This window comes from Ambystoma mexicanum, chromosome 6p (assembly GCF_040938575.1).
Source record: "Ambystoma mexicanum isolate Mex_15411 chromosome 6p, UKY_AmexF1_1, whole genome shotgun sequence".
NCBI classification, from domain to species: Eukaryota; Metazoa; Chordata; class Amphibia; order Caudata; family Ambystomatidae; genus Ambystoma; species Ambystoma mexicanum.
In genome coordinates this window covers 584,961,329-584,985,602 of record NC_090935.1, presented here as the reverse complement: position 1 = coordinate 584,985,602, position 24,274 = coordinate 584,961,329, and the positions used below count along the sequence as shown (strand labels likewise).

The following is a 24,274-nucleotide window of genomic DNA, read 5'->3' as shown; positions in this document are numbered from 1 at the left end:
TCTCTGGAAAGAGGTTGCTACAAAAAGGTTAAATAAATGCCAGCAACTTAGAGACCTTGGGAAGATGAAGACAGCTCTAGAATATTTAAAATCAGAGACGAAACACTATGCTGATCTTGAGATTAAGACTTGCCCACTTGTTGATGTTGCCAGACAGAATCAAGAGAGCAAGTTCAATTTCAGCATGTTACGGTTGATAAAGCTTGTATGAACATTACACCGTTTATTCGTTCAATTTTTGTAAGGTGATGGATGACAAGATATAACTGTAGCAAATGTGGCAAGCAAAAGGTGCACCAATCAGCCAGGCTGTCGTGGAAGATCAATGTTTGCCAATGATTTTCCCCACTGGAGTGGCAGACGATTGGATGAAACGCCACGCCTATTTCAGCATCAGAATAGCATTGTACACAAATGTATTCAGAGGAGCCAAGATTCCGGACAAATATGCAATATTACTGAACAGGAAGGAGGTGCCCACGCTTTTCTATTCAGCGGGTTATACACTGGCATTGCAAGTGAGCTGGTGCAAAAAGTGAAAGAACGGGATGAATAGCAAACAAGGACCACAAATATCCTTACCAGAATTTGTGGAACTAAACACGGGTACAGACCACATTCAGAGACCGTATACATGCTGTAAAACGTGGGACCTCCCACCTGGTCTGTAACTGAGCTGTGCAGCTTATAGATGGGTTCATCTGTCAAATTGTATCCAAGTAACTCTGGCAAAGTTGGGGTAGAGCACATGACACCGGCTGAACTCTGCAACAGACCTTGGTTTTATCTCTTTTTTTTATAAATAACTTTATTAATATTTAAACAAACAATACAAACCAAACTTGCAGTGTATACAATAACATTCCAATTATACATTCTTCAATTGCGTCCACTGCTCCCTTGATCCCACGCCCCGTTACGAGCCCATTTCTGTTGGTTCCCAATCCTTGTAGCTTGTGATAGAGTATCACTTTCCGATGGTTCTGATGGGTCTTGCATTGTCCCAAATAGTTCTGCTATTAGCAGTTTTCAAGCCATCAAGGTCCCAGCCCCACCTCCCCCCCAGCACTGCTAGCTTCTTGCCATACCACGGTCTCAGCCTCCGCCCATTTCTGTAGGTCTTTCCACCATACCTCCAATCGAGGTTTGTGGCATGTCTTCCATCCCATAGCTATTCGCCTTTTCGCAAGCGCATATGCCAGATCTTTCAGTTTTCTTACGTGCCCAAGTTTGTGCGGTCTAGGGAACCCCCCTAACAGGCAGGCCCACACTTTGTAGGGCATGCCTGCCATCCTGCATTTTTAAACTTGGCTATCCTCTGGGGCGTCAGATACGCCCTATGCCTAATATACAGTTGCACTGTTTACGTCTTGCATGCCTCGACACCTTCTTGTGATATCCCTGGGCCCGTTCCCACATCCAGTCCTCCATCTGGGCTCCTACTTCCCTTTCCCATTCTAATCTCAGCTGCACCACCTCCTTCCCCACTTTGGCCATCAGCATCTCGTATATTCTAGACGTCTCATGCCCTCCCTCTGCTATATCATATATTATGTCTATAGTGGCATCTGGTTCTTCTATCAGTACCGTTTCTGGCCACGTTCGCTTAATCTTCCGCACCAGTCTATGGTACGTGATGTATTGGCCAGAGTGTAACCCAGTTTCCGCCCTTAGTCCCTCAAAGTCTGCTATGGTCCCGTCCTGCCAAATATCCCCCATTGTCACTAACCCAACCGGCTCCCAGTGGTTCCTGATTAGCTTCCTCAACTGTTCCTCTCCACCCGCCAGTGCAACCGGTGGCACCTGTGGGGAGCACAGGTATGGGTTCTCCATCAATTGACAGGCTCTACGCCACATCTTCCATCCAAGTACCATCATCTTCAGGCGCACGTCCATTGCTACTGTGGGCAACCACATAACCTCCTTCAGATAAAACGGGGCGCAGTCCTGCATGAATAACCTGATTTCAGATGTTACCTCCTCCGAGAGCCATTTAGCCACATATTGCAGCTGACTTGCAACATAACACTTCATAATTAGGCAATTTTATACCCCCCCTTCTCGTGAAAATTCTGCAGCTTCCAGAGGGCTACTCTGCTTCACATACCGTGCCACAGGAAGTCCCTACACATGCTGTCCCGTCTACTGAAAAACTTCCTTGGTATCAAATGCGGGATATTCCCAAAATAATGTAGGAGCCTGGGAAAAACCACCATCTTTAACATCGCACTACGTCCCATCATTGCTAAGGGCAGCCTTTCCCAGAATCGCATGCAGTTCTCCATTTTCTTAAGGGCTACTTCCGTGTTGCACTTGTGCTCTTCTTCGACCGCGTGGTATACATCTATCCCAAGATAGCGAAATGTACTAGCTGCCCATGGTACCTGCAACACCGGTAGTTGTATAGGGGGGATCCCTTTATATACACCTAGTGGGAACATGCTAGACTTCTGAGGGTTCACTGCTATACCAGACATTTCCGCATACCTCCTCATCACCTCCAGAATATATTGGAGGTTTTCCTCTGGGTGTCGCAAATACAATAGTATGTCATCTGCGTATAGGGATATCAAGTGTCGTTCACCTCCCACCGGGATGCCTATCGTGTCATATTGCTTTCTTAAATAGATCGCTAGGGGTTCCAGGGCCAATATATAAAGCATGGGGGACCAAGGACAACCTTGTCTGGTTCCCCTTCAGAGTTTCCACCTTTCCGATATCACCGACCAAGTTTTAACTCTGGCCAACGGTTCACTGTATAACATTTTAGCCCATTGTAGGTATCCTGGACCCATCCCATAGTCAGCAAGGCACGCCAACAACCATGGCCATTTGACTAAGTCGAAAACCTTTATTGCATCAAGCGACACAATTGACATTTCATCCTCGCTTGCATTCCCATATTCAATTACTCTATGGAGCCTTCTAAGATTATTGGATATGTTCCTATTGGGGACGTAGCCCGTCTGGTCCGGGTGTATCAATTTGCCTATGACTCTTCTTAGCCTGTTTGCCAAAACGGCAGTCAGAATTTTGCCATCTTGATTTAACATTAACAGGGGTCTATAAGAACTGCAACTGTGCTCTGGCTTATTAGGCTTGGGAAGTGGTATTATAATCGCTTCTCTGAGTGACTCTGGCAATCTGCCTAGCTCATACGCCTCGTTCAGCATATCTAGCAGCGGGGGTAGCACCTCATCCTTAAATATTTTGTAAAATTCACTTGGGAGTCCATTCGCCCCCCGGCGTCTTACTAGTTGGCAGCTGTCTCACCACCTCTGCTAGCTCCTCTAGGGTAATCGGTGCGTCCAGCTCCTCTCTTTCCTCAAGACTAATCTGCGGCAATCCTATGTCCTCCAGTGTTTCTGCTATCATTGCACGCTTGTCCTCTCCATCGTCCCCATATAGCAGTCCATAATAGTTTGCAAATTCCTGATTAACTCCCTCTTGGGTATCCACCACCCTTCCGTCTTCCCTGGTTATTGATCTGATCGGGGGTCTGGGGGTTTCGTTCTTATATAGCCATGTCAAGATCCTTCCTGGTTTGTCTCCTCCCGCGTGTTGCCTCTCTATGTACTTTCTATAATTTAGGTTGCACAACCTCTCCCAGTGCCCTGTGCACTTTTGTTGCAGTCTTGGTATCAGATCAGCGTCCCGGTTGGTACCGTCTTCTCCCTCAAGTGCCCTTTCCAGTTCCTTTTCGGTATCCTGCAGGTACGCCAGGATCCCACCCTGCAGCCCCCTAGATTTTGCTATAGCCACTCCTCATCACAAACTTGAAAGCCTCCCACAATGTGCCCGCCGAGTCCACACTGCCCGTATTCGTCTCAAAGTAGCTGACAATCTCTTCCCTCATGCCCTCCCTAAAAAGGGGGTCTCTGAGCGCCTCTGCCCTGAGGCGCCACGTCGGGATTCTTGCTCTCGGGGGGACAACATTGCCACCTAAGGATCAGGGGTGAGTGGTCCAAAAGGACCCTGGCTTTACATTGATGCCCACGGGCTATCGGCGCTATACAAAAAATAAATACATACATACATACATACATACATACATACATACATACATACATACAAGCTGCGTGATCTCTGTCAGTATCTCTGGAGTGACAAAGACATAATCCAGCCTCGTGTGCAGTTGCTGCGGGGCGGAATAATGTGAGTATTGCCTCTCGTGTGGATGGCGTGCTCTCCATACATCCTCCAACCCAAAGTCTTGCAGCAACGTCTGTAGCGCCTTAGCTGACGGGGCAGGCCTATCCATTTTTTCATCCGAACTGTCTACTTTGGGGTCTAATATACAGTTAAAGTCCCCTGCCCAGATCACCACACTCCCTACACACATGCTCAGATTGTTACACAGGGTTCTAAAATATGCCGCTGTATTCTGGCTCGGGGCATACGTATTTACAACACTTATTTCCCTATTTTCCACCAATCCCCTCACCACCACCATCCTCCCGTCCATCTCCACTAACGACTGTAGCAGTTGAAACGGTACGTGCGGTGCCACCCAGACGATCACACCCCTGGCGTAAGCCGAATATGGCGACCCAACCACAAGTCCCTTCCATTTCCTCCCAATCATCTCCAGCTTATCTCGCGTTAGATGCGTGTCTTGTAGCATGGCAATATCTATCTTCTGTCTCCATAGGTATAGCATAACCTTGTTTCTCTTCAGGTAACTATTAAGTCCCCTGACAGTCCAAGTGATTATTTTAAGATCTCCCATGGCCCATCAGAGTCCCCCTTCCCCCTTCGGCTATGCAATCCAACCCCAGTCGCTTAATTCGTCTATGTAGGCTCGTACCCCAACTTAAACCTCCCCCAACTACAACCACAAAAAACCGTCCCCTCACCCTCCCCGCACCTTACCTTCCTCCAACAACACCATCCCCAACTGCTGCCCAGCTCCATCCCTGGATCTCAGGCACCCCCGCATCTAGCCCTTTCTGGCAAAGCCTGTACTCGCGTCCCTGCAGGGTAAAGTCACCCTAATGGCCGACTTACTACTAATACCTAGCGGTAGGTTGCCTTCGTCCTGTCGCTCCTATTTATTCTAAGTTCACTACGCCTAGTGCTACCCAATTCACCTGCGCATTATATTCACTATATTCCAGTCCAACAGGGTTATAGAGTCCATAATCTACACGGTACAGTTCAAATATTCCGAAGCCTCATATCTTGACTTTCCTCCCGCTTATCCCCTCGGTGTTCCCAATACCTTCTCCTCACTTATCGTGTTTCTGGCCATCCTGTTCCTCGTCTTGCTCTGGGCAGCCCTGCAAGTCCAGCCACTTCACCGCTTCCTCTGGGTTGTCAAAAAAGAGCACCTTTGTGCAAAACTTTCAGCTTCGCAGGGTACAAGAGCGTGTACCCGATCCAGCCGTACGCAGTCTCCTCTTGACCGCCACGTAGCTATACCTCTGACTCTGCACCAGCATGGTGTAGTCCGGATATGCTGTGATGTTTGTAGATGCTCTCTCTATCGTTCCCCCTTTACGAAGGTACTCCAGGATCTTCTCCCTATCTTTATAGTTCAGGATTTTCACAATTATTGCTCGCGGTGGGGCCCCAGGCCGTGGCTTCCTCATCAGCGCCCGATGTGCGCGTTCAACCGCGAACCCTTGCGAGAGCTTGTCTGCTCCCATCTCTTGCAGAATCATATTCTCCACATAGTCCGTGGGGTCTTGTCCTTCTCCCTCCGGCAGGCCGGCCACTCGGATGTTATTCCGTCTGGCCCTTCCTTCCGCCTCTTCCACTCTTTTTTTGAGGTTAGCAACCTGTTGCTTCAATATGTGGACCTCCTCTGCATTGTTTGTACTGACTTCTGTGTTGATCTTGACCGCGCTCTCCAGGCCACTTGTCCTTTCTGCCAGTGCCCCGACATCCTGTCACAGCAGGGTGACTTCGACTCCAACCACGTCCTATTTTGTTCTCCAAGGCCGTCCGCATATCTGACATGGCCGTCCCCGATTTAGCACTCAGTTCTGTTATGGCAGCCAGGACCTGATGATTCTCTGGGGTGCCCTCCTCAGCGGCCGCCACTATACTTTGCGCTGGGGTCGAGGGGGTCTGCTGCGCTTTTACAAAGGTCTCCATAGTAGATCGTTTGCTCTTGGCCTTCACTCCTTTCACTGTCATTGTGCAGCCTTCCCTGCATGTTTGGTTTCGGCTCCGCAGTGTTTTTGTGCCTCTGGCTGTATTGTCAGGCGCTGGGACGTCTACTTCAGAGGGTTGCGATATGTGGTGGCCCAAGAGGTTGAGTTTCGAGTGGGTTGTGTCCTCCCACGTCTTCCCCTGGTTTCTACAGGCAAAATCCCTGTAGCCTACTCCTGCCGGCCAATGGGACCACCTTCCCCGTCACCTCCACTGTGCCTCGGACCTCCGCAGAGTTCAGTGCTGTATGCCCACCTCAAGGGAACCACTGCACAGTTCCCATCCAGCAGGGCACATATCTGTATTTCCGGTCGGCGCTACCTGCTGTTTTTGTCGGCTCTACTCTGCCCACCACTCCTGTGGAGCTGTCCATCACACCGATCCAGCCACTGCCCCCACACCTGCTGGTATATCCAGGGTGGGGCCACTGTAGCAATGGCTTCAGTCCTTAGAAAGCGCCCTTTACACGCTCTGCTGTGTCCCGGGCGTGCCGTGGCCCTACTCTGAAATCCTCTGCATGTCACATCAGATGCCACTCTGCAGTACCATTTCACATTGCAACCATTCTTCTGTTTCCTGACCCCCAACTGGGTTTGTGCCTCGTGCTACAGCTCGTTGCTCTGCCTTATTTTCCGTTTTGCGTGCAGCTTACCAAACTGCAGAACCTGCCCCAGGCGCCCCACTGGATCACTGCTGCTATTCACAGGACTGCCACTTCCCTTTTGCAGGCTTATCGTGTCAAGGGGCCATCCCAACAACATCCGTCTCTTTATTTACGTCCTCGTGGTCTCAGAATGTTTGTGTGGCTTATGTTGTACACGGTTCGCCCGCTCGGCGTCGTAGCGCTGCATGCGTGCATTCACCTCGTAGTGTGCAGCTCCTCTGCCAAGTCCGTGCAGCCTCGCCTCCTCAGTGTACCTGACTAATTCGCCATACCGGGGGGCGGGCGCACAGTGTCCAAGTTCCGTAGCGGGCTTTCAACCGCTTCCTCATCCATCATGGGAGACAGTTGGGCTTCCCCGCCCGCTTGGGCTGGTCTGCCGTCCTCCGCGTCTCTGCCACACTTTGTTGCATGCGGGGGGCTCCGCGTCCCTTCTCACGGTGCCGTGGAGCTACTCCCTGATCCAACAGTCTTGCGACGCCCCAGTGCAGGCAAATGCGTCCCGCTGCTCTTGGGTGTCCGCCGGGCGTGATTCCTTCTGTCCGGCAGCGCCAGCTGAACTATCCAAACAAGCCTCCAGTTCGGGGGTCGGTCCTCCCGATCAGTGGCTTCTTTGTCTCCGAGTCGTGGCAATTTTGTTTCCGACCCCGCAGCGCTCGTCAACGTCTTCAAGGCCTTCTATCTTCTTACGTGGCCATTCGTTCAGGCTGCAGCTGCATCCGTTCGGGTCCCTTTGCGTTCCGATTGCCTTAGACTTGTTTTGTTTGCTGAAATGAATGTCAAACCGCTTGCATTCGTCCGGATCAATAGTCAGATCCAGGAGCTCATCAGAAGAGCAGCCTAGTCCATGGCTGCCAAGCCACACCCCTCACCTTGGTTTCATCTCTCACCATCCTTTATTAGCTATACTCCATTCGTCTGTAACAATGACGAAGCTCCTTTGTGCGTCAAATTTGTTTTTTGAGGGGAAGAGTATCAAGCTCATGAAGCACTCCATAATTATTAGTTATTGAGGATGAAAGATGTTCCCAAGTTTGGAAAAGCTCCGGACCACTCCATCTTGGGGTTTATTGAGAAACACTGAAGGTGTGAAATTCCAACAGGAGCCAATAATGCAGACTTATATGTTGGATTTTCAAATCCACAGTTGTGGCAGAGTCTGCCAAGGAAGCAATTGGCCATTTTGTACAAAGTGTAGATTTGGATTCCTACGTGTCATGTGTGCAGTTGCTCAGGCAAAGACTGTTATTTCATCTGTTCACCTGACGGTCACTGATAAATCACCCAAGAAAAAAATACATCTTCAAATTAGAGGAAAAAAGGAATCAGCTTGTTGACAAGTCAGTCATTGCTCTACTCTGGAGTGTGAACACAAATGTTCAACATGTGGTGGACTAAGAGACCAGCGGGAGAAAGGAGGGAGCGGCAGCTTGTGAAAAAGATTTGGGCAGCAGATGAGGTATTGGTTTTTGAGTGAAAGAGTAGTTTGTAGGGAACAGTGTAGTGGCACAAGAGAGAGTACTATGGTCAAAGGCGAAGATTAGTACTGGTGGTGGGAGGCAGAGAGTAAAAGTGGTGGTGGGAGGCAGAGAGTAAAAGTGGTGGTGGGAGGCAGAGATTAAAGTGTTATGTTAAACAGACTTATAAAGCGCATTTGCACCCAGAGGCATCATGGCGCTATAGAGATCCAGTGGGACATAGCCAGAGGGATAACAATCACCTTCACTGAAATAGGACCGTTTCCAGATGGCGACAGCAGGCTAGGTGATCTGTAATATATTTCGAAGTTGCAGAGGGCGCTTATTCCAAGATCGTGAGCTGCGACGGAAAAGGCTCTGCAACCTAACCTAGCGCTGCAGAACCTTGGTACGGATATCTGGAAATCCAAAGAGAAGCGTAGCGAGCGTGCTGGTGACAAAAAGTATGCCGCAGATAGTCAGACCTTGGCAATTAAGGACAAAACGTACTAGGCAAAGTGTTTTGAACTCAACACATGGAGCCAGTCGAGACTGTGCCTTCCAGACGTGATATGGTCATGGGAGGTAAGCCCAAGGACTACCCGTGCTGCAGGGATTTGCAGTACCTGTAGCGGATCCAAAAGATAAGCGGGCTGAGACAGAGTGCATTGCAGTAATCCAGTGCACTCAAAATCAGTGAGGCCACATTTTTTACCATTGGCACAGGTAATGGAAAAGGGCCAAAGAACGGAGGCCTGTAGTCAGGTGTCCAGAGGGAGATGACCGATGGTGGTCTGACAATTGAACTCTTGTTTTCTTGCTGGTCATCTTAAGCAAATTCTGGCCCATCCAATCACCAATAGCTTTAAGGCAGTTCTTGAGATTAGCAGCCCCAGAAGGGTTATCCAATTTAAGAGGGACTATGATCCGAGTATCAGCATACATATAGCAGCACAGACCGGGAGACTGAATAAGATGAGCAAGGGGCCGAGCGTATATATTAAAACGAATGGGCGAGAGCACAAACCACTGAGGGATACCACAAGAGAGTGCACAAGGAGATGGCAAAAGGGCCACAAAGAATGAGTTTGTGACCGATCAGCTAGAAAGGACCCAAACCAATCCAGCACCACTCTGGAGGTGCCAGTCAGTGACAGCCTGCGAAGCAATATGGTATGATCTATGGTATCAAAGGCAGCCCACAGATCCAGTAATATTAGGATGCCTCCTCCACTCTTATCAGCTAGTCTTGCAAGATCGTCCATTACCTATACCAAAACTGATTCAGTGCGCCGACCAGGCCTAAAGAGTGACTGAAATGGGTTAAAAAAAGGATAACTATCCAAAGTGGTGGTGGGAGGCGTATAGTAGTAGTGGTGGCAGGAGGCAGAAAGTAGTACTGGTGGTGGGAAGCAGAGTGAAAGTGGTGATGGAAGGAGGAGCGTAGTAGTAGTGGTGGTAGTGGTGGTGGTGGTGGTGGTGGAATGCAGAGAGTAGTACTGGTGGTTGGAGGAGTAAAAGTGTGAGGGAGGAGAAGGGGAGTAGCGGTCTGGCCATGGGAGCAGCAGTGTGTCAGAGAATAGGTGGAGAAAGGCAGTCGAAGGAGGGGGAAGGCAGGGGGAGTATGAAAGTGGAGTGGGAGGAATCAGGTCATCAAAGGGTGAAGGCGTGAACTAGGAGGTGTGAAACATAGAACTGGTGGGAGGAGTAAGAGAAGGAACGCGGGAGTGAGAGTCAAGAGGTAAGAGGTGTAGGTGAACATGAGTTAACTAGATTGAGTCCAAATGAGTACGAGCAAGGCACAATACCATAACCCTTTAAAACACTAAACCTTTGGTTAGTATGGGGAAAGCTAGGAGGTGCCCGAGAGACTTTAGATAGCATGTACTTGGGGAATGTGAGAAACAAGAAGGTGTCTCATCCGCTAGTCCCTGCGAATCTGTCTCTCAGGTGGCCAGAGCACGGCCATCGCCTTTGAATCCTGGGGTGGACCAGTGCGGGAGGATCACCTGGATGAAGGGTCCTCGGGGAGTGGGACACTGGATGGCGAGATGCGGTATCCCTATCTTCCCTGTTAACACCTTTATCACATCCTACCCGATGGGATATTTAGAAACTCAACGTCGCCCCACCCCTTTCCTGCACAAACACTTTTACACGGACAGCCTGATCTGGAAGAAAACAGACTCATACTCGAGCTGTGTACATGGCATGTCCCAATACTATGGTCCGGCGAGGTCAGGCCATTATCGACAATCACTCACACCTGACTTCCATTACACTTCACCACACGGATAAAAGGCGGAGCATGACAGCACTCTCTGAGCGATGCAAAACACATAAAGGTACAGCAGTTTCAAGTTGGCAGCTGAATGAGGGGAGAAAGACGGCCAGGCATGAGAGGTTCGTGAGAGGGGCAGCACCCTTGACCTTTTTGACAGGAAGCAGTTACTTTCAAGAAAACTTAAAGGCAGAGAACGCAAGACCAGGAAACTAGGCTGAAGAAACCTGCATTGTGTATCGGAGATACAGAGGGTCTTCCTGCGTAACTGACCAAAACGGGGAGGAGCAGCAGACATGGTGGTATTGTCCTGGTCTTCAATAACTGTCTTCAATAATAAAAAAGTTGGGGAGACCGATGCCAGACCAGTCTGTGTTGAAGTCAAGATTGCAAGCGGCAACACTGAAAAACGAGCGCTGGAACGAACAATGTTAAACGCGTGTGATCAAAGACGCGAATTAAGCTAAAGTGCTGGTGAATATTTGAACATTAGAAGAAAATATGTGATACTGTTGACACTGTGAATATGCTCAATCGAAGGTCTCTGTATGGTATCCTGGACAAAAGGAAAAAAAGCATAAGATCGATGTGAAGTGTAAATTGTGTGAAGTAAATCAAAGTTGTCCTGCAACAGTTTAAGCAAAACCCATTGCACATTCGATGGTCTTCAATTCTGGTATCAAAAAGGGATCCTGGCCCGAACGAGGGGTAGCCATGGTCCGAGCCCGAGCGAGGAAGACCAAATTGTGAACATTTTAGAAAAGGGGTCTGAGCCCGGCCAAGGGGGACCCGTGGTTCGAGCATGAAGGAGGGAGACCAGTCTTGAACCTGTGAAAGTGAAACCCTGACAAAGGATAGGAACTTTAGTGTTTTTGTTTGCTGCATCAGGCCCTCTGCAATAATATATTTACTTCAATCTGCATTTTAATTTTCTGCAAAGATTATCTCAATCGACATGCTGAATATCAAAGACATTGTATACTCATGATTAGCCGAGGTATAAATACAACAGGAAGAATCTAAAGATTGACTTTTAGCTTATTTATTTGACTAAGGTCAAAGCATAAGAGGAAATAGGGGCTCAGTTTCCCTTAGTTTTTAGTAATTTTTATGAACAACACTTGCCTTCAAGTTGGCAAACATATTGAAAATCGAACAAAACAAAACAAAAAGCAATTTTCAGACAATTTTGTCCTTTGTTTTTATGACATTCGAATATCCCGTTGTGCTTTTTGTAACACATTACAGTGTCTTCATTACACTAAAACCATCCTCACTTGATTCCTCCTTGTAGGGAGACTGGGTTTTCACCCTTTTAGAAGGCGTTTTTCGCCGAAACGTCACGGGACCACACACCATCTGGCTCAGATATGCCTGTCCCCACACACCATCTGATCAATATCTAGACTTAGGCCAAAGACTTGGTTACCTCCCTCAAGAACGTAACACACCTTGGAAACAACTACCAGGATGCCCTTTGTAAAAACCGAATTCTGGTTTACTACTCACCGTTGCATGACCTATGTGATCATAATTGCTGTAACAATTGCCCTGCTTTTATATGTTCATGCACTAGCAATTCTAGGACCATGTACAAATAACTTGAAAAGTGTCTGAAAATTGCTTTTTGTTTTGTTTTGTTCGATTTTCAATATGTTTGCCAACTTGAAGGCAAGTGTTGTTCATAGAAATTACTAAAAACTAAGGGAAACTGAACCCCTATTTCCTCTTATGCTTTGACCTTAGTCAAATAAATAAGCTAAAAGTCAATCTTTAGATTCTTCCTGTTGTATTTATACCTCGGCTAATCATGAGTCTACAATGTCTTTGATATTCAGCATGTCGATTGAGATAATCTTTGCAGAAAATTAAAATGCAGATTGAAGTAAATATATGTGGCGGGACGCCACCATTTTGTTTCAAAAGTTTGTAGCTCTAAAGTCCTACCACTTCTCCTGAGCAGTCCCTTCTGTTATCCACCTCTGCAATAATAGACAGTCATTTCGAGAGAGAGAGTTTGGCGGAAGGCCCTGATGCCCATCTGTTGAGCTGTTACCTCACGGCCAAGAAGCCAGAGTGTGTGTGAAGCCCACACATGCAACCTTGCCCTGTGCTGAAAACGTGGGGACGGGAAGCTAACCGATAAACTATCCTGACATAATTTCTTGAACACTTTTCTTTTGCATACATTGTTATTCCACACCATTTTTGTATTTAGAATTTAAGGATTGGCAATAGATTTATAGGCTCTTTTATTTTGACAGACTCCCCTAGGACTGCTTTATTATGCGATGGTCGTAGCTTGCTCCCATCTTTAGATAGGCATTTTACCAACCCATTGAAGTTCAATAAACACCCTTGAACTGATCACTTGTGTCTGTCTTCACTGTTTGATACCATTCCTTCCTTACAGGAACCATCCGTGGCCAAAGTCAGCTAATAGACAATAGGGGTTACCAATGAGTAGAACTCACATGGGGGCACGGGCGACTGGATAAGAGAGGGATACCAAGGGAGACAAGCAGAGAGGGCGCCAGACCTAGGGCCAACAAAGGAAAAATAAAAACCCTTGAACTGTCCTTGGGACTCAGTGTTTCCTGTGCCATATGTGATACTTTTTTTTTTTTAAATTAAATATATTTTTGCCCAAAACTCGAAATACTTAAACAAATCACTAGGTATATTAAAACGTTTTAATACTAGCATAATCAAGCATGAAAACATTTTCTCATGGTAGCTTGCCCGCTCCTCCACGAATGATAATACGCAAAGGTTAGAAGGAAGGCATGAGTATTACTGGATTGTTATTTTCAGTTTAGTAAAGCTGAATCACTTTTACAAACGTGCAAACTAAAAAAGATATGAAAGTGTGTGCAAAACCTATCTTTCTGCAATTATTTTCTAAGTAACTTATACATGTATAGGTTTGTGTATGCTACATGCAGAAGGTCTCTGCATACTGCTCTGCAATGATCATTTATATAGGAGAAGTAACACTATACAGACAGCAATAACAATTGAATCGTCTCATGACAGATTCTGTAAAAAGCATAAAAAACGGTGATCTCGGTGCCATAATTCCTTTGGCACGGATATAGTTGTGCATCATTAGTGAACTACTTTCTGGAAAGGGGATGAACTTCATAGTAATGTTTTCTTTTATCTGCTTTTTTCAAGTTCCTTTTCTAAATGTACAGTTATGTTAATGTGTCTTGTACCACGCGCCGCTGTTGCCACTTGGCACTATACGTTATTGCTTTGTGTCATGTGTTATTTAAGCAATATGCCCGAGCGGCGGGGGCATTACCGACTCAGGTAATGCCCCGGGGGCCCATAGTTATAGGCCCCGAGCGAAGCGAGGGCCTTAACGAAGGCCCTGGGGCATTACCAGAGTCGGTAATGCCCCCGCCGCAAGGGGCATATAGTTATTAGTACCCCAGCCCGCAAAAACTGCGTGACCGGGGCACTAAAAGCTTAATTTTTTTTCTGAAACGCTGCAGCGTTTTGGGGAAGAAAAAAAAAAAGACGTGAAAGAAAATGGCCGCCATGGAAAGGGAAAACGGAGCGGACGTGCTGGAAACAGAAGCGTTTCCTACGTGTCCACTCCCAAAAAAAAAAGAAGGTAAGTGGGGTTGGGAGGGCGGAAGCGAGGGGAAAGTGGGAAAAAAAAGAAAAGAAAAAAAAAAAAAACGTACTTGGGTCCCCGGTGGGGGACGATGGAAGTCTCCAGCCGTGTGGAGGATGGCCCCTCTCTGAGTCTTCACACGGCTGGAGGCTTTCATCATCATAGAATAGAAGGTAGGTGGGGTGGGGAGGGCAGGGAGGTGGGAGGAGTAAGGGAAGGAAAAAAAAAAAAAGCCTTACCTCTGTCCCTGGCGGGGGCAAAGGTAGCCTCTCAGCCATGGGGAGGCTCGGAGCGGGGATGGCCCCGCTTCGAGCCTCCTCATTGGCTGAGGGGCTGCCACGCCCCCCACCGGGGACAAAGGCCCTGGAATCCCGACAGAGGGATTCCCGGCCTGGTAACGACTTGGCGAGGACCAATCAGAATGGCTCTTTTATTCTGATTGCGCCCTCGCTGGGTACTAAGAAATCATAGGCCTCAGCTAAAGCTGTACAAAACGGAATACCTTAAGAACAATGATATCTCATCCGAAGATAATATATTTTTTCATCACATGTAGGTGTACACAATTTTTGGTTTCAACGTAACTACTACATTTTGAAAACAATTTTGGATTACTCTGTTTAAAAGCATACAGAAAGGTGGATGCTTTTGACTTTGCCAGTAGATTATTTTTTTTCTCCTCGGCCCTATGATTATCTCCAATAGCATAGCTGGTTGGGTACAAGGAACGTGCGTCTACGTTTCGGTAAAGCTACGATGGGCCAAAAAAATTAAAATAAAAAGACAAACCTGTTTTGCTCTATGTTGTATCAGTCTTCAATGCTACCTTCCTTTTATGTATTTTCCCGATATGGTATCGGACTCCAGTCTTGCCATGCCAGCCTTTACAGTCAAAGGCCTAACACATGACTGATTGTACCCCCTCCTTACCAGCCTTCATGAGCCACAAGCCCAGGATTGTGCCACCAACACTCTGTAAAATGGCTGGCTCTATCCCAGCCTGACCAGCCTGTTGTAGGCAATGACTGGAAAGTTGACCAACACTCTTGGTGGCCTCCAAAGTGCAATTGTCGAATATGGGCCACAGCTCTAATTTTAACACAGATGGATGTAGCAGGATGCAGAATGTTTAGATATAGAACTCCGGATGTGCCTCTACCCGACTGGCCTACAACAGAATTGCACCCACCATGACGGACAGTACTCCATGCATTCCATAGGGTAGCCAAGCAGTGCCTAGTTCTTTTCCCCCAGCCAACACATCGTTCCTACCGTGCCATTCAGACTGAAGTTGTGGGGTCAACCTCAAAAGTTTAGGGCTCTCCATGAAAAAATACAAATCGGAACAGAGATGAACAGATGAGGAATTGCAGATCGCAATTCTAGGATGACTAGTTAAAATGTCTCCATATTTCAAAAGCCTTGTTTGCTCTCTGTCGGAGGAAGGTCAAAATATCACGAAAGGCTATTAATAAATGACTCTTCGCCAATTTAAGGTATTACATTTTTGTCTTGTATGGATCCATTTTTTTTTTTTATTACCCTTGTCTAACAAGGTACAAGCCAAATGGAAAAAAACACACACAGATCCCCCATGTAACTAATATGTTCTGGGATTTTATTCTATGAAAAAGGGTTCCTTTGAATTGTCCCTAGAGACTAAAAAGTGTCATGTAGTTTTAAGAAATATTTTTCACGGGATTCATCCAGGTCCTTCTTCACATTCTATTACTACACAGAGAAAACATGTAGAAGTACAACCCAATGTAACTTTTTCTATTTTTCCAGATACGCATTCCCAAACTCCCTTTTCTTGGATCATAAGTATTACATGCATTCTCTTTCTGTATATCAATGTCTCGTTCAAGTGAACAAACAGATTTAAACAAACATCTGAAATCACTGTGGTAGAGTGAGCAAATGTCAGTTTGAACTAACAACACCTCTTTAAAAATGGTTTGAAAAGTTAGGTCACAAGACCAATCATTCTTTAGCTCAAAAGATGCGAAAATATTAGTCCCACAAAAGAAAATTGTTGCTAAATAAACAAATAAGAATACCTTTGCTTTTTTTGTTGTGTTAAAAACATTACAATTTCCTGGGTGAAAGTCGTATGTAATTGGCATCTCAGTATGGCCCCACATATGAGAAAAATTCGGGGGCAAATGTGGCAAAAGATGATAGAATACATGTTGGGTGGTCTTGTGCTAAACTGGATGGGCATGAAAGGGAGGTATTCAGATTTCATTGGTGAGGCCCTTGGCTCCCACAGTTCTAGAGACCCTGCAATACTAATTGTAGGCCTCGAAGGGGGTCACACTCTGGCAAATTAGTCTGATAATAATTGGAAACTAGTCGCTACTTGGACTCCAACACCTAGAGATGTGTGATTGCTTCCTAGTGGCAAAGGGTGGACATGCCACCTTTTGTGTTGAAGTTGTAGGTACTTACAGCAATTGAGCAAGGGATCAAAGCATTATCCAATACTCTTGCAATAGGACCTTATTGTGGATTTTTTTCCCCAAAAGTAATCGGGAGCTCACATGCCCCAGAGCTGAGAATTCTTAATTTGTTTGGGCTTTAGGAGTGCAGGTCCTACGCAAGCCCCCTCAGGTTTCCTATACTCGCCTTTTCTTCCTATCCGTGGACGAGCTTTGCTTGCGTTGGTGAAATGGGTTTTAATGAAGGGATGTGTTTTTACAAGGGGGTGGTCCTTTAACTGAGAGAAGAGGAGGTGGGAGATACCATGGTTATAATTGTATTTTTCTTTCCTTCAGTTAGCTTTAATCTAGTTAAGCAAAATGGGGGCATTAATGATTAATCTGTGGCATTTTGCGAACATGTGCTGTTTTGCATGGCCACTAAACAGATGAATAAAAAATGTTTGTTGTTTGTTCACATGAGTGACTAAGACGTTTTGAATGAGTTATGTTGGCGTTTTGAATGAGTTATGTCGGCCGAGAGATGGAGCTTGTGACCATTTATTACGATCGTCAGAAAGGGGTTTAGTAATTAAACCATAAAAAACCATATATAGCAAATAACATTGCACATTGAGTGGTACTTAATTATATGTTGGTCTGTGTAATACAATCAGAACATTATCTGAATGTATAGACTCCGGAGTCCATTATTCCTCTTTAAACCCGAGGGATTTCAGGAAACTACAAGACCCATCTATACCACCTAATAGAGAAGAACTAAACAGGGAAACCAAGGCACACAAAGTTAAGAACTTGGATGCCTCAACTGGATTTTAACATTCTAGGAATACCTATAACAACATTTGGAGCACCGCCTTCACTCGTTACAATGGGTGCAGAGCAATCAGTATCCCAGGGGAGGTACTAGAAAACATCCCCAATAATAAGGAGGAAAAGGGGGGACAAAGGTGTAAAGCCTGCACACCAAAGAATCTTATGAAAACGGATGAAGGGACTTTCTGATACCAAAAGTGTTTGTACACCTTTGCACAGAAGTGTCAACATGGCCGGAAAACCCCCCCTCCCCCACCTTATATTTCCTCCCATGAATTGATATTTCTCACAAGCAGTGTCAGGGCTGTGAAGATGGTGCCATAGCAGTTGCCTTGGAAGACGTTTTGGGTCTTCTTGGCTTTCAGCAACAGGTCAGAATGCCTACACATGATAAGGGTCATACCCTTGACTGGGCGGCCACCCATGAGTTAGATGCTTTGGAGATTGATGTACTACCCTGCCCGTGGCCAGATCATTCCTGCATTAATTTCCAAATTCCCAACCCATCTGTCTTCAGGAAACCGGCCAAAAGGAAGGAATCTATCATGGCTAGAAATCGGAAAAGAAATTACTTCGGAGGCTCTAATGCCACTGCTTTTGGCCACGGTACCGAAGATTTTGCTAACAGACGAATTGCAAGATACGACTAACTTACTCCGACGCACATTTCAGGAGACTCTTGACAACCTAACTCCACTTAAGAAAAAATACATTTTGGATGTTCACAAAGGAAACAAATGGTTCAATATAGAGCTCAATAAGTTGAAATCAGCAAAACTGAAACTGTTTTATGAGTAAGGAAAAACCAGGACATTGAAAGCCTGGTTATGTACAAAGCAGCAGCTAAGAATTACAAGACTGCTCCGATATCTGCAAAAAAGGAAATGTTTAACGAAATAATTTCTAATGCCTGCTCAGAGAGCAAGGAACCGTTCAAGATCCTTAGAGAACAAGAAATACCTAAAGGGCTAGATAAAGAAATCCTTTGTAAAGATGTGGTGTAACAAAAGACAGGATGCTTTGGTAGGGAAATTAGTGACAATCAAAAATGTAATTGAGGATCAGAAACCAATGCGCAATCAGTTATCTGATGGTTCAGTATGGCAGATGCAGTACAAGTCAGACTCAGTTGGATTTCAAATTCTCCCCGATCTCAGAATCAGACTTACTGAAGGTCATCACGAAGCTCAAAAGCTCTCGATGTAGTGGTGACCCCAGCTCATCTATGGTTATTAAAATGTGTCCGACTCCGCTCTCACGGACCATATGTAAATTTGTAAATGCATCCTTTGCAGAAAATCACATCCCGGACAGCCTAAAAACGGCGTGGATTTTACCCTTGATAAAGAAACCTGGTCTGTGTCCTCCGACTGCAACTAATTACAGACCGATCACAAACAAACCGTGTCCTGCTAAAGATATTGGATAGGGTTGCTTATACTCACATTTCTAAATATCTCAATCAACATCAGATTCTGAACAAGCTCAAATCAGGCTTCAGACAGCACCATGGGACAGAAACTGCCCTTCTTGATTTGAAGGCAAAATTGTTGGATACCGTGGATAAAGGTCAAGAATCCCTTCTTATGATTTTAGATCTCTCTGCAGCCTTCGACCTGGAGGTCATTCTATATTGACCACCAGGTTCAGGGAAGTGGCTAATTTTTCCAGAGATACAGTACAACGGATAGGGTATTTAAGTAACAGGCAATTCAGAGTTGTAAGTGGTGATGCTGAGGCTAAACCTTTTACTTTATTACATCAAGGAGCCTGCATCTCCCCATCACTGTATAATCTCTTCATGGTCCCGTTCTTTGACACACTGTAAAGGAACGGTATCACATACTCGAATTATGTGTATGACGCGCAATGTGTCAACCTGCTCACCGGAATACACAAGGAGGATAAGCATGAAATCAACTTAGTTTATGAAATCATCCAAGCATGGATTATTCAAAATGGGCTGGATCCTAACAAAGACAAAACCGAACTCATGGTGGTTGGCTCATCGAAGAAAATTCAAAAGTTAGACCCATTTTATAAATGCTTTTCCATCGCAGATTGTAAAATTAAGGTTCAGAGTAAAGTAAAAACTCTGGGAATAATCTTGGATCAGGACCTGAACATGAGGGCACAGATTAGCGGGCTGGTCTCATCATTCACCTATTACATCAAACTACTTGCGTCACTCCGGCCTTTTATTTCACAAAAGAACACAGAGACAATTGCACAAGCTATAATCAGTTCTAAAATGTATTATTGTTGCAGCTTAATTATTGGCAGCTCGCAAACATATTGTGATCGCCTCCAGGTGATCCAGAACAGCGCGGTCAAGGTGGTTACTGGACTTAAATGGAGTGACCATGTTTCGGATGCAAGGAGAGGTCTGCACAGACTTCCAGTGAGAGCCAGAATTCAGTTCCGGCTACTTTTGATTACTCAAAAATGTCGCCTGCAACTTATGCCTTCCTACCTAATGTATCGTCTGGCTATAAAACACAATGTGAGAGCCCTAAGATCGAACAACACCAACAAACTAATGACCCCCGCTGTAACTCTTATAAAGCCCTCATGGGATCCTTTGTTAACGCCGCCCCAAGATCCTGGAATGCCCTCTGGCAGATCTTCGGGACCTGAAGGCAGCTGAAATCTTTAAAAAGAAATTGAAAACATTTCCATTTTACTAGACCAGTTCTCCTGGTCATTCTTCTAGTGTTTTAATCTGAATATAATCTGCTTCGTCAGCGTGGTAGCTGCTCTTTTTTTAAATGTTATGTCTTTGACGGCACCCGTAAGCCCTCGGGTCATTGGAGCGCGGTAACAAATTCATATACAATACAATACAATTCTTCAGCTAGGAAACGATCTATCTTTCCGCCGGCCACCAGCAGGAGTCGACAGATCGGCCCTTAGAGATCAATTCTGACCAAGCTGCACTCCAGAAGGGGGAAAAGAGACAGGTTTCCTAAATGGCACATTGCGGCATACATCCTTGCTCTGACGTTCACAAAACTGTATTGAGGAGACTGGTTTTAACTATGTTTATGTGCACATGTATAATTAGGGCCAGGAAGAGGTTGGTGAAGCATAGCCTGAAAGAGTAAAGAGTGGAAAGAGGGGAGGGAATATGAAAGTCATTTAAATACATGGAGAGCACAACTACAGAAGAAGAAAACATTCAACTCAGTTGGGCTTCTCGATCAAAGATGCAGACATGAGCCCGGTGGCCCTTTTCCATCATCAGTAGCTTAGTCTCAAAGCAAAACCAGAAATCTTCATTGTATCATTAAAATACACATCAAAATCAGAGTACATTATAGCACTAAACAAATGCATTAAAAAATAAAAGCAGTCCACCCTCGTGCCACCTCATCAGAACTCTTTAGTATATTGTTTAGCGCTTCTCAAGTTCAAAAAACACTCTGAAAATGCTTCAAACTGGGTGTTATGCTCGCAATTATTCTGTGCTAAAATGTGGCCTAATACAAGGGCAGGGTTGCGGAATACAGGCTATCTACAGCCCTTTGGAAAGCCACACAGTCAAAGGCTTTTTAAAAAAAGTGAAGCAAAAATATAAAAAGCACAAAAACCCCAGATAAATAGAACGGGTAGTTCACGTGACTAGAGAGGCATTAAACAAAATATAAGGCTGGGGTACCCCATTAAGACTAGTGGATTGGGCCAACATTTCCTTGGCTAGTGAAAAACATACAGGCATTCTTACCTGCAGCATTTACAATTCTTTTAGCATGTATTGTTCCATTTGGTGTTTCTACATCCCAAGTCCCATCTGATTTAGGAGTCAGTTTTGTCACTTGAGCTGGAAAATACAACTTTGCTCCATACATCCGGGCTCCAGCTGCCAAGGCCATAGTGAGTGAGTAGGGATCTATGTGGCCATCACCCGGGTTGTAAAGGCCGGCTAAAACCTAAAAAGGGAGAAAACATACAAACTAGTTAGCCATCAAGCACGCTCTCTAACCTCTCATGCAACCATCATTACAGTCTCCAGGTCTGCCTTAGAAACGCAAACCAATCAAAGCACTGAAGGACACACCGTCCTCTTCTCTTTCACAGAACTATGGTCTGCCTAACAGCCTTCCATTGTGATTGATTTGATCGATTTATTTATTTATAGAGCGCTTTACACCAAGGCGCTGTACAATGGAACAACAGATTACAAAAAACCAACAACACTTAACAATGGGAGCAAAATTTACATCTTGAATCATTCAACAAAACAGTGCAAAGAGCAATTAACTGAGGGGGGATAGAAGGGGGAGAGGGAAGAGGTGGGGGAGGAGAGGGAGTTGGACAGGGCGAGAGAAAGTGGAAGAGGAAGAGAGGAGTAGGAAAGGGGAGAGGAATCAGGTGATAGGGGAAGTTTTCAAGGGGTAGAATAGAGGAGGAGGGATTTAAGGGCAGTGCAAAATGAGGCAAAGGTCACAGTAGAGCGGATTGTAAGAGGGAGTAAGTTCCAGTGCATAGGTGCAAGGAGTTGGAATGAGCGGAAACGGGAGGAAGCGCAGGGGGAAGGAGGAACAGTGAGGAGGAAAAGGTCAGCGGAGCGAAGGGGGCGGGATGGGGAGTAGAAGGAGAGAAGGGAGGAGAGATAAGGAGGAGCAAGACCATAGAGGGATTTGAAGACAAGGCAGAGAAAGTGGAATTTAAGCTGCAAGTGGAAAGGTAGCCAGCCAAGGTAAGAGAGTGAGGAAGAGATGGAGTCACGAGAGGTAAGGAGACAGAGGGTACAAACAGCAGAGTGGTATATGGATTTAAGAGGGTCAAGTTGAGATGCAGGAAGTCCAAAGATTAGAGAAGAACAGTAGAAGAGGCGGGAAAAGATGAGAGAGGAAATTAGGAGTTTGGTGGCGTGGAATGTGAGGGAGGAACGGATTTTGCGTCTATTGTAGAGGTGGTATCGGCAGGTGCGGGAGGTGAGTGAAATGTGTTGTGAGAAGGTGAGAGAGGAATCAAAAAGAACACCTAGATTACAAGCTTGGGGGGAAATCGGAAATTCCCCCCAAGCTGATATTACCAACCTCAATGTTATTCATGTAAGCAGAACCGGAAGAACAAATGGCTGCATCACACATTCTTAGCACATGCATAGAGAATCCGTTAAAATATCAGGAGAGGTTGTCAGAATTCCATACCAAAAAACATGTGCGTCATTAGATTCCTTTTGAAGCCACCCATATTTCACAGTGAATAGTTTGGAAGAACGGTAGAACTGTCCAGCCCTCTAACAATAGCTTAACAGAAGACGGTTGCAATTGGATTTGTAAAAGTTCCAATATGGCCACAGGAAGTGTAGGATGGGATGGCATGAGAATGTCATGGAAAAAAGAAATACTATCAACAGGCTTAAGAATACATCCGAGACCATCCAACTGGAAGCCTTATTTTAAATAAATACAGTGCAACAGATGTGAGAAATGTTTGCGAGGACTTGTGATGAAACTCAACTCTGGTGTGCTCATTTGCCAAGACCTACAAAGCAATTTTTACAAAGTTCACCCAGACCTACTTAACACAGAGTTAATACATCATGTAGCTATAGGGCTATTTTCATGCATTTTAAATATGTCAAATTCAACTTTCAGTGTGCAGTCAAGTATTTTCCCCCATTACATGTTCCCATCCCTGATGTCTAGTACATTCTGGTTACAACTGGATACAGCAAACCTTACTTTTTTATAGACATCAACTCATGTTTCAGATGGGTCTGCTACAATAAATGTCCTCTGTAAAGTTCTGATTCTATATGGAGACAGAACCACAAGGTGGTATAAATACCCAAAACAAAATAAAATGGCGGGGAAGGTTCATTTGTCGGGGCTTCATTGCGAGGATGGACCTTTAGGTTCTTGTGCAAAGCAGGCTAAGTAACCCAACTGCTGAAGAACAGGGCCAGTGGGGTTGGTTGGGGAGCATGGGCTGTATTCTTTAGGTCCAGAAGGCATAGCTCATTTGAGGTTAAAACAGCCTCTTCCCACTGCCCATAAGGCACCAAGGCATTTTGGGATGCAAGCAAACTCGTCTTGTGCACCACAAATCTCGAATTGGCCATGACTGTTGTGTGGTGGGTCAGAAGAAGGACAATGACTCTGATCTTCCATTCTACATTTGTTTTTTATTAAATGAAAAGTGAAAACGTTCCCTATACTATGGATTTTCCCTATCTAACAAAAACTAACTAGAATGCTTGTCAGTGAGTCCAAAAGGAAGATCAATCCACAGTCCAAATTAATCTAACCTGACCCTACAAAAACAACTAAGACACAGGAGAATAACTCCCTTCTCCTGTGAGCTGGTTTCTACTAAGTTCACTTCAAAAAAGTAATTGTAGGTAATTCTTGGTAACTACCTTTATCAAGCCGTATAGTTCAAATACATGGTTCTTCAACTATTCAACTGTCTTCTACTCAGAGGTTCCCCTTCCTTTTTGTTCTCCTCGCTTGTGATCTTTATTTTTATCCCCAATTTTTCATGGGATTATTCTGTTCCTTCTTTGTTCTTAAGACTTTCTCTTTACTCAATGTCCAATCCTTCTGTGAACTGGGACTAAAAAAGATTGTTCCAATAATGATTCGACTTCTCTCTATTGACTTTTATTACTGTCACTTTGTCTTGCCTGGGACAAGTGGGAGTCTTCAAATGCTATTTCTCCCTTTCTTCTTGTATTTCAAATGTTTTACTCTGACTGGAACAAGTAGGAGCATGCCAGTAATGATTCTCACTATTTGGACGCACTTCCAATATTTGGTCTTTACTGGGAGGACTATGAGCGTTCCAGTTATGAGCCTCACTCTTCGAGGTACTTTCAAGACTTGA

At 45.3% G+C, this 24,274-nt stretch overlaps 1 protein-coding gene across 1 annotated transcript in view; it reads right to left on the bottom strand.

Moving 5' to 3' along the window:
* The window catches only part of DMGDH (dimethylglycine dehydrogenase), an 834,031-nt gene that overhangs the window by 654,081 nt on the left and 155,676 nt on the right, over positions 1–24,274 (bottom strand). The window contains exon 5 of the mRNA XM_069627418.1: positions 21,162–21,366. Coding sequence (XP_069483519.1) covers positions 21,162–21,366 — 205 coding nt within the window. The remainder of the gene's footprint in view (positions 1–21,161; positions 21,367–24,274) is intronic.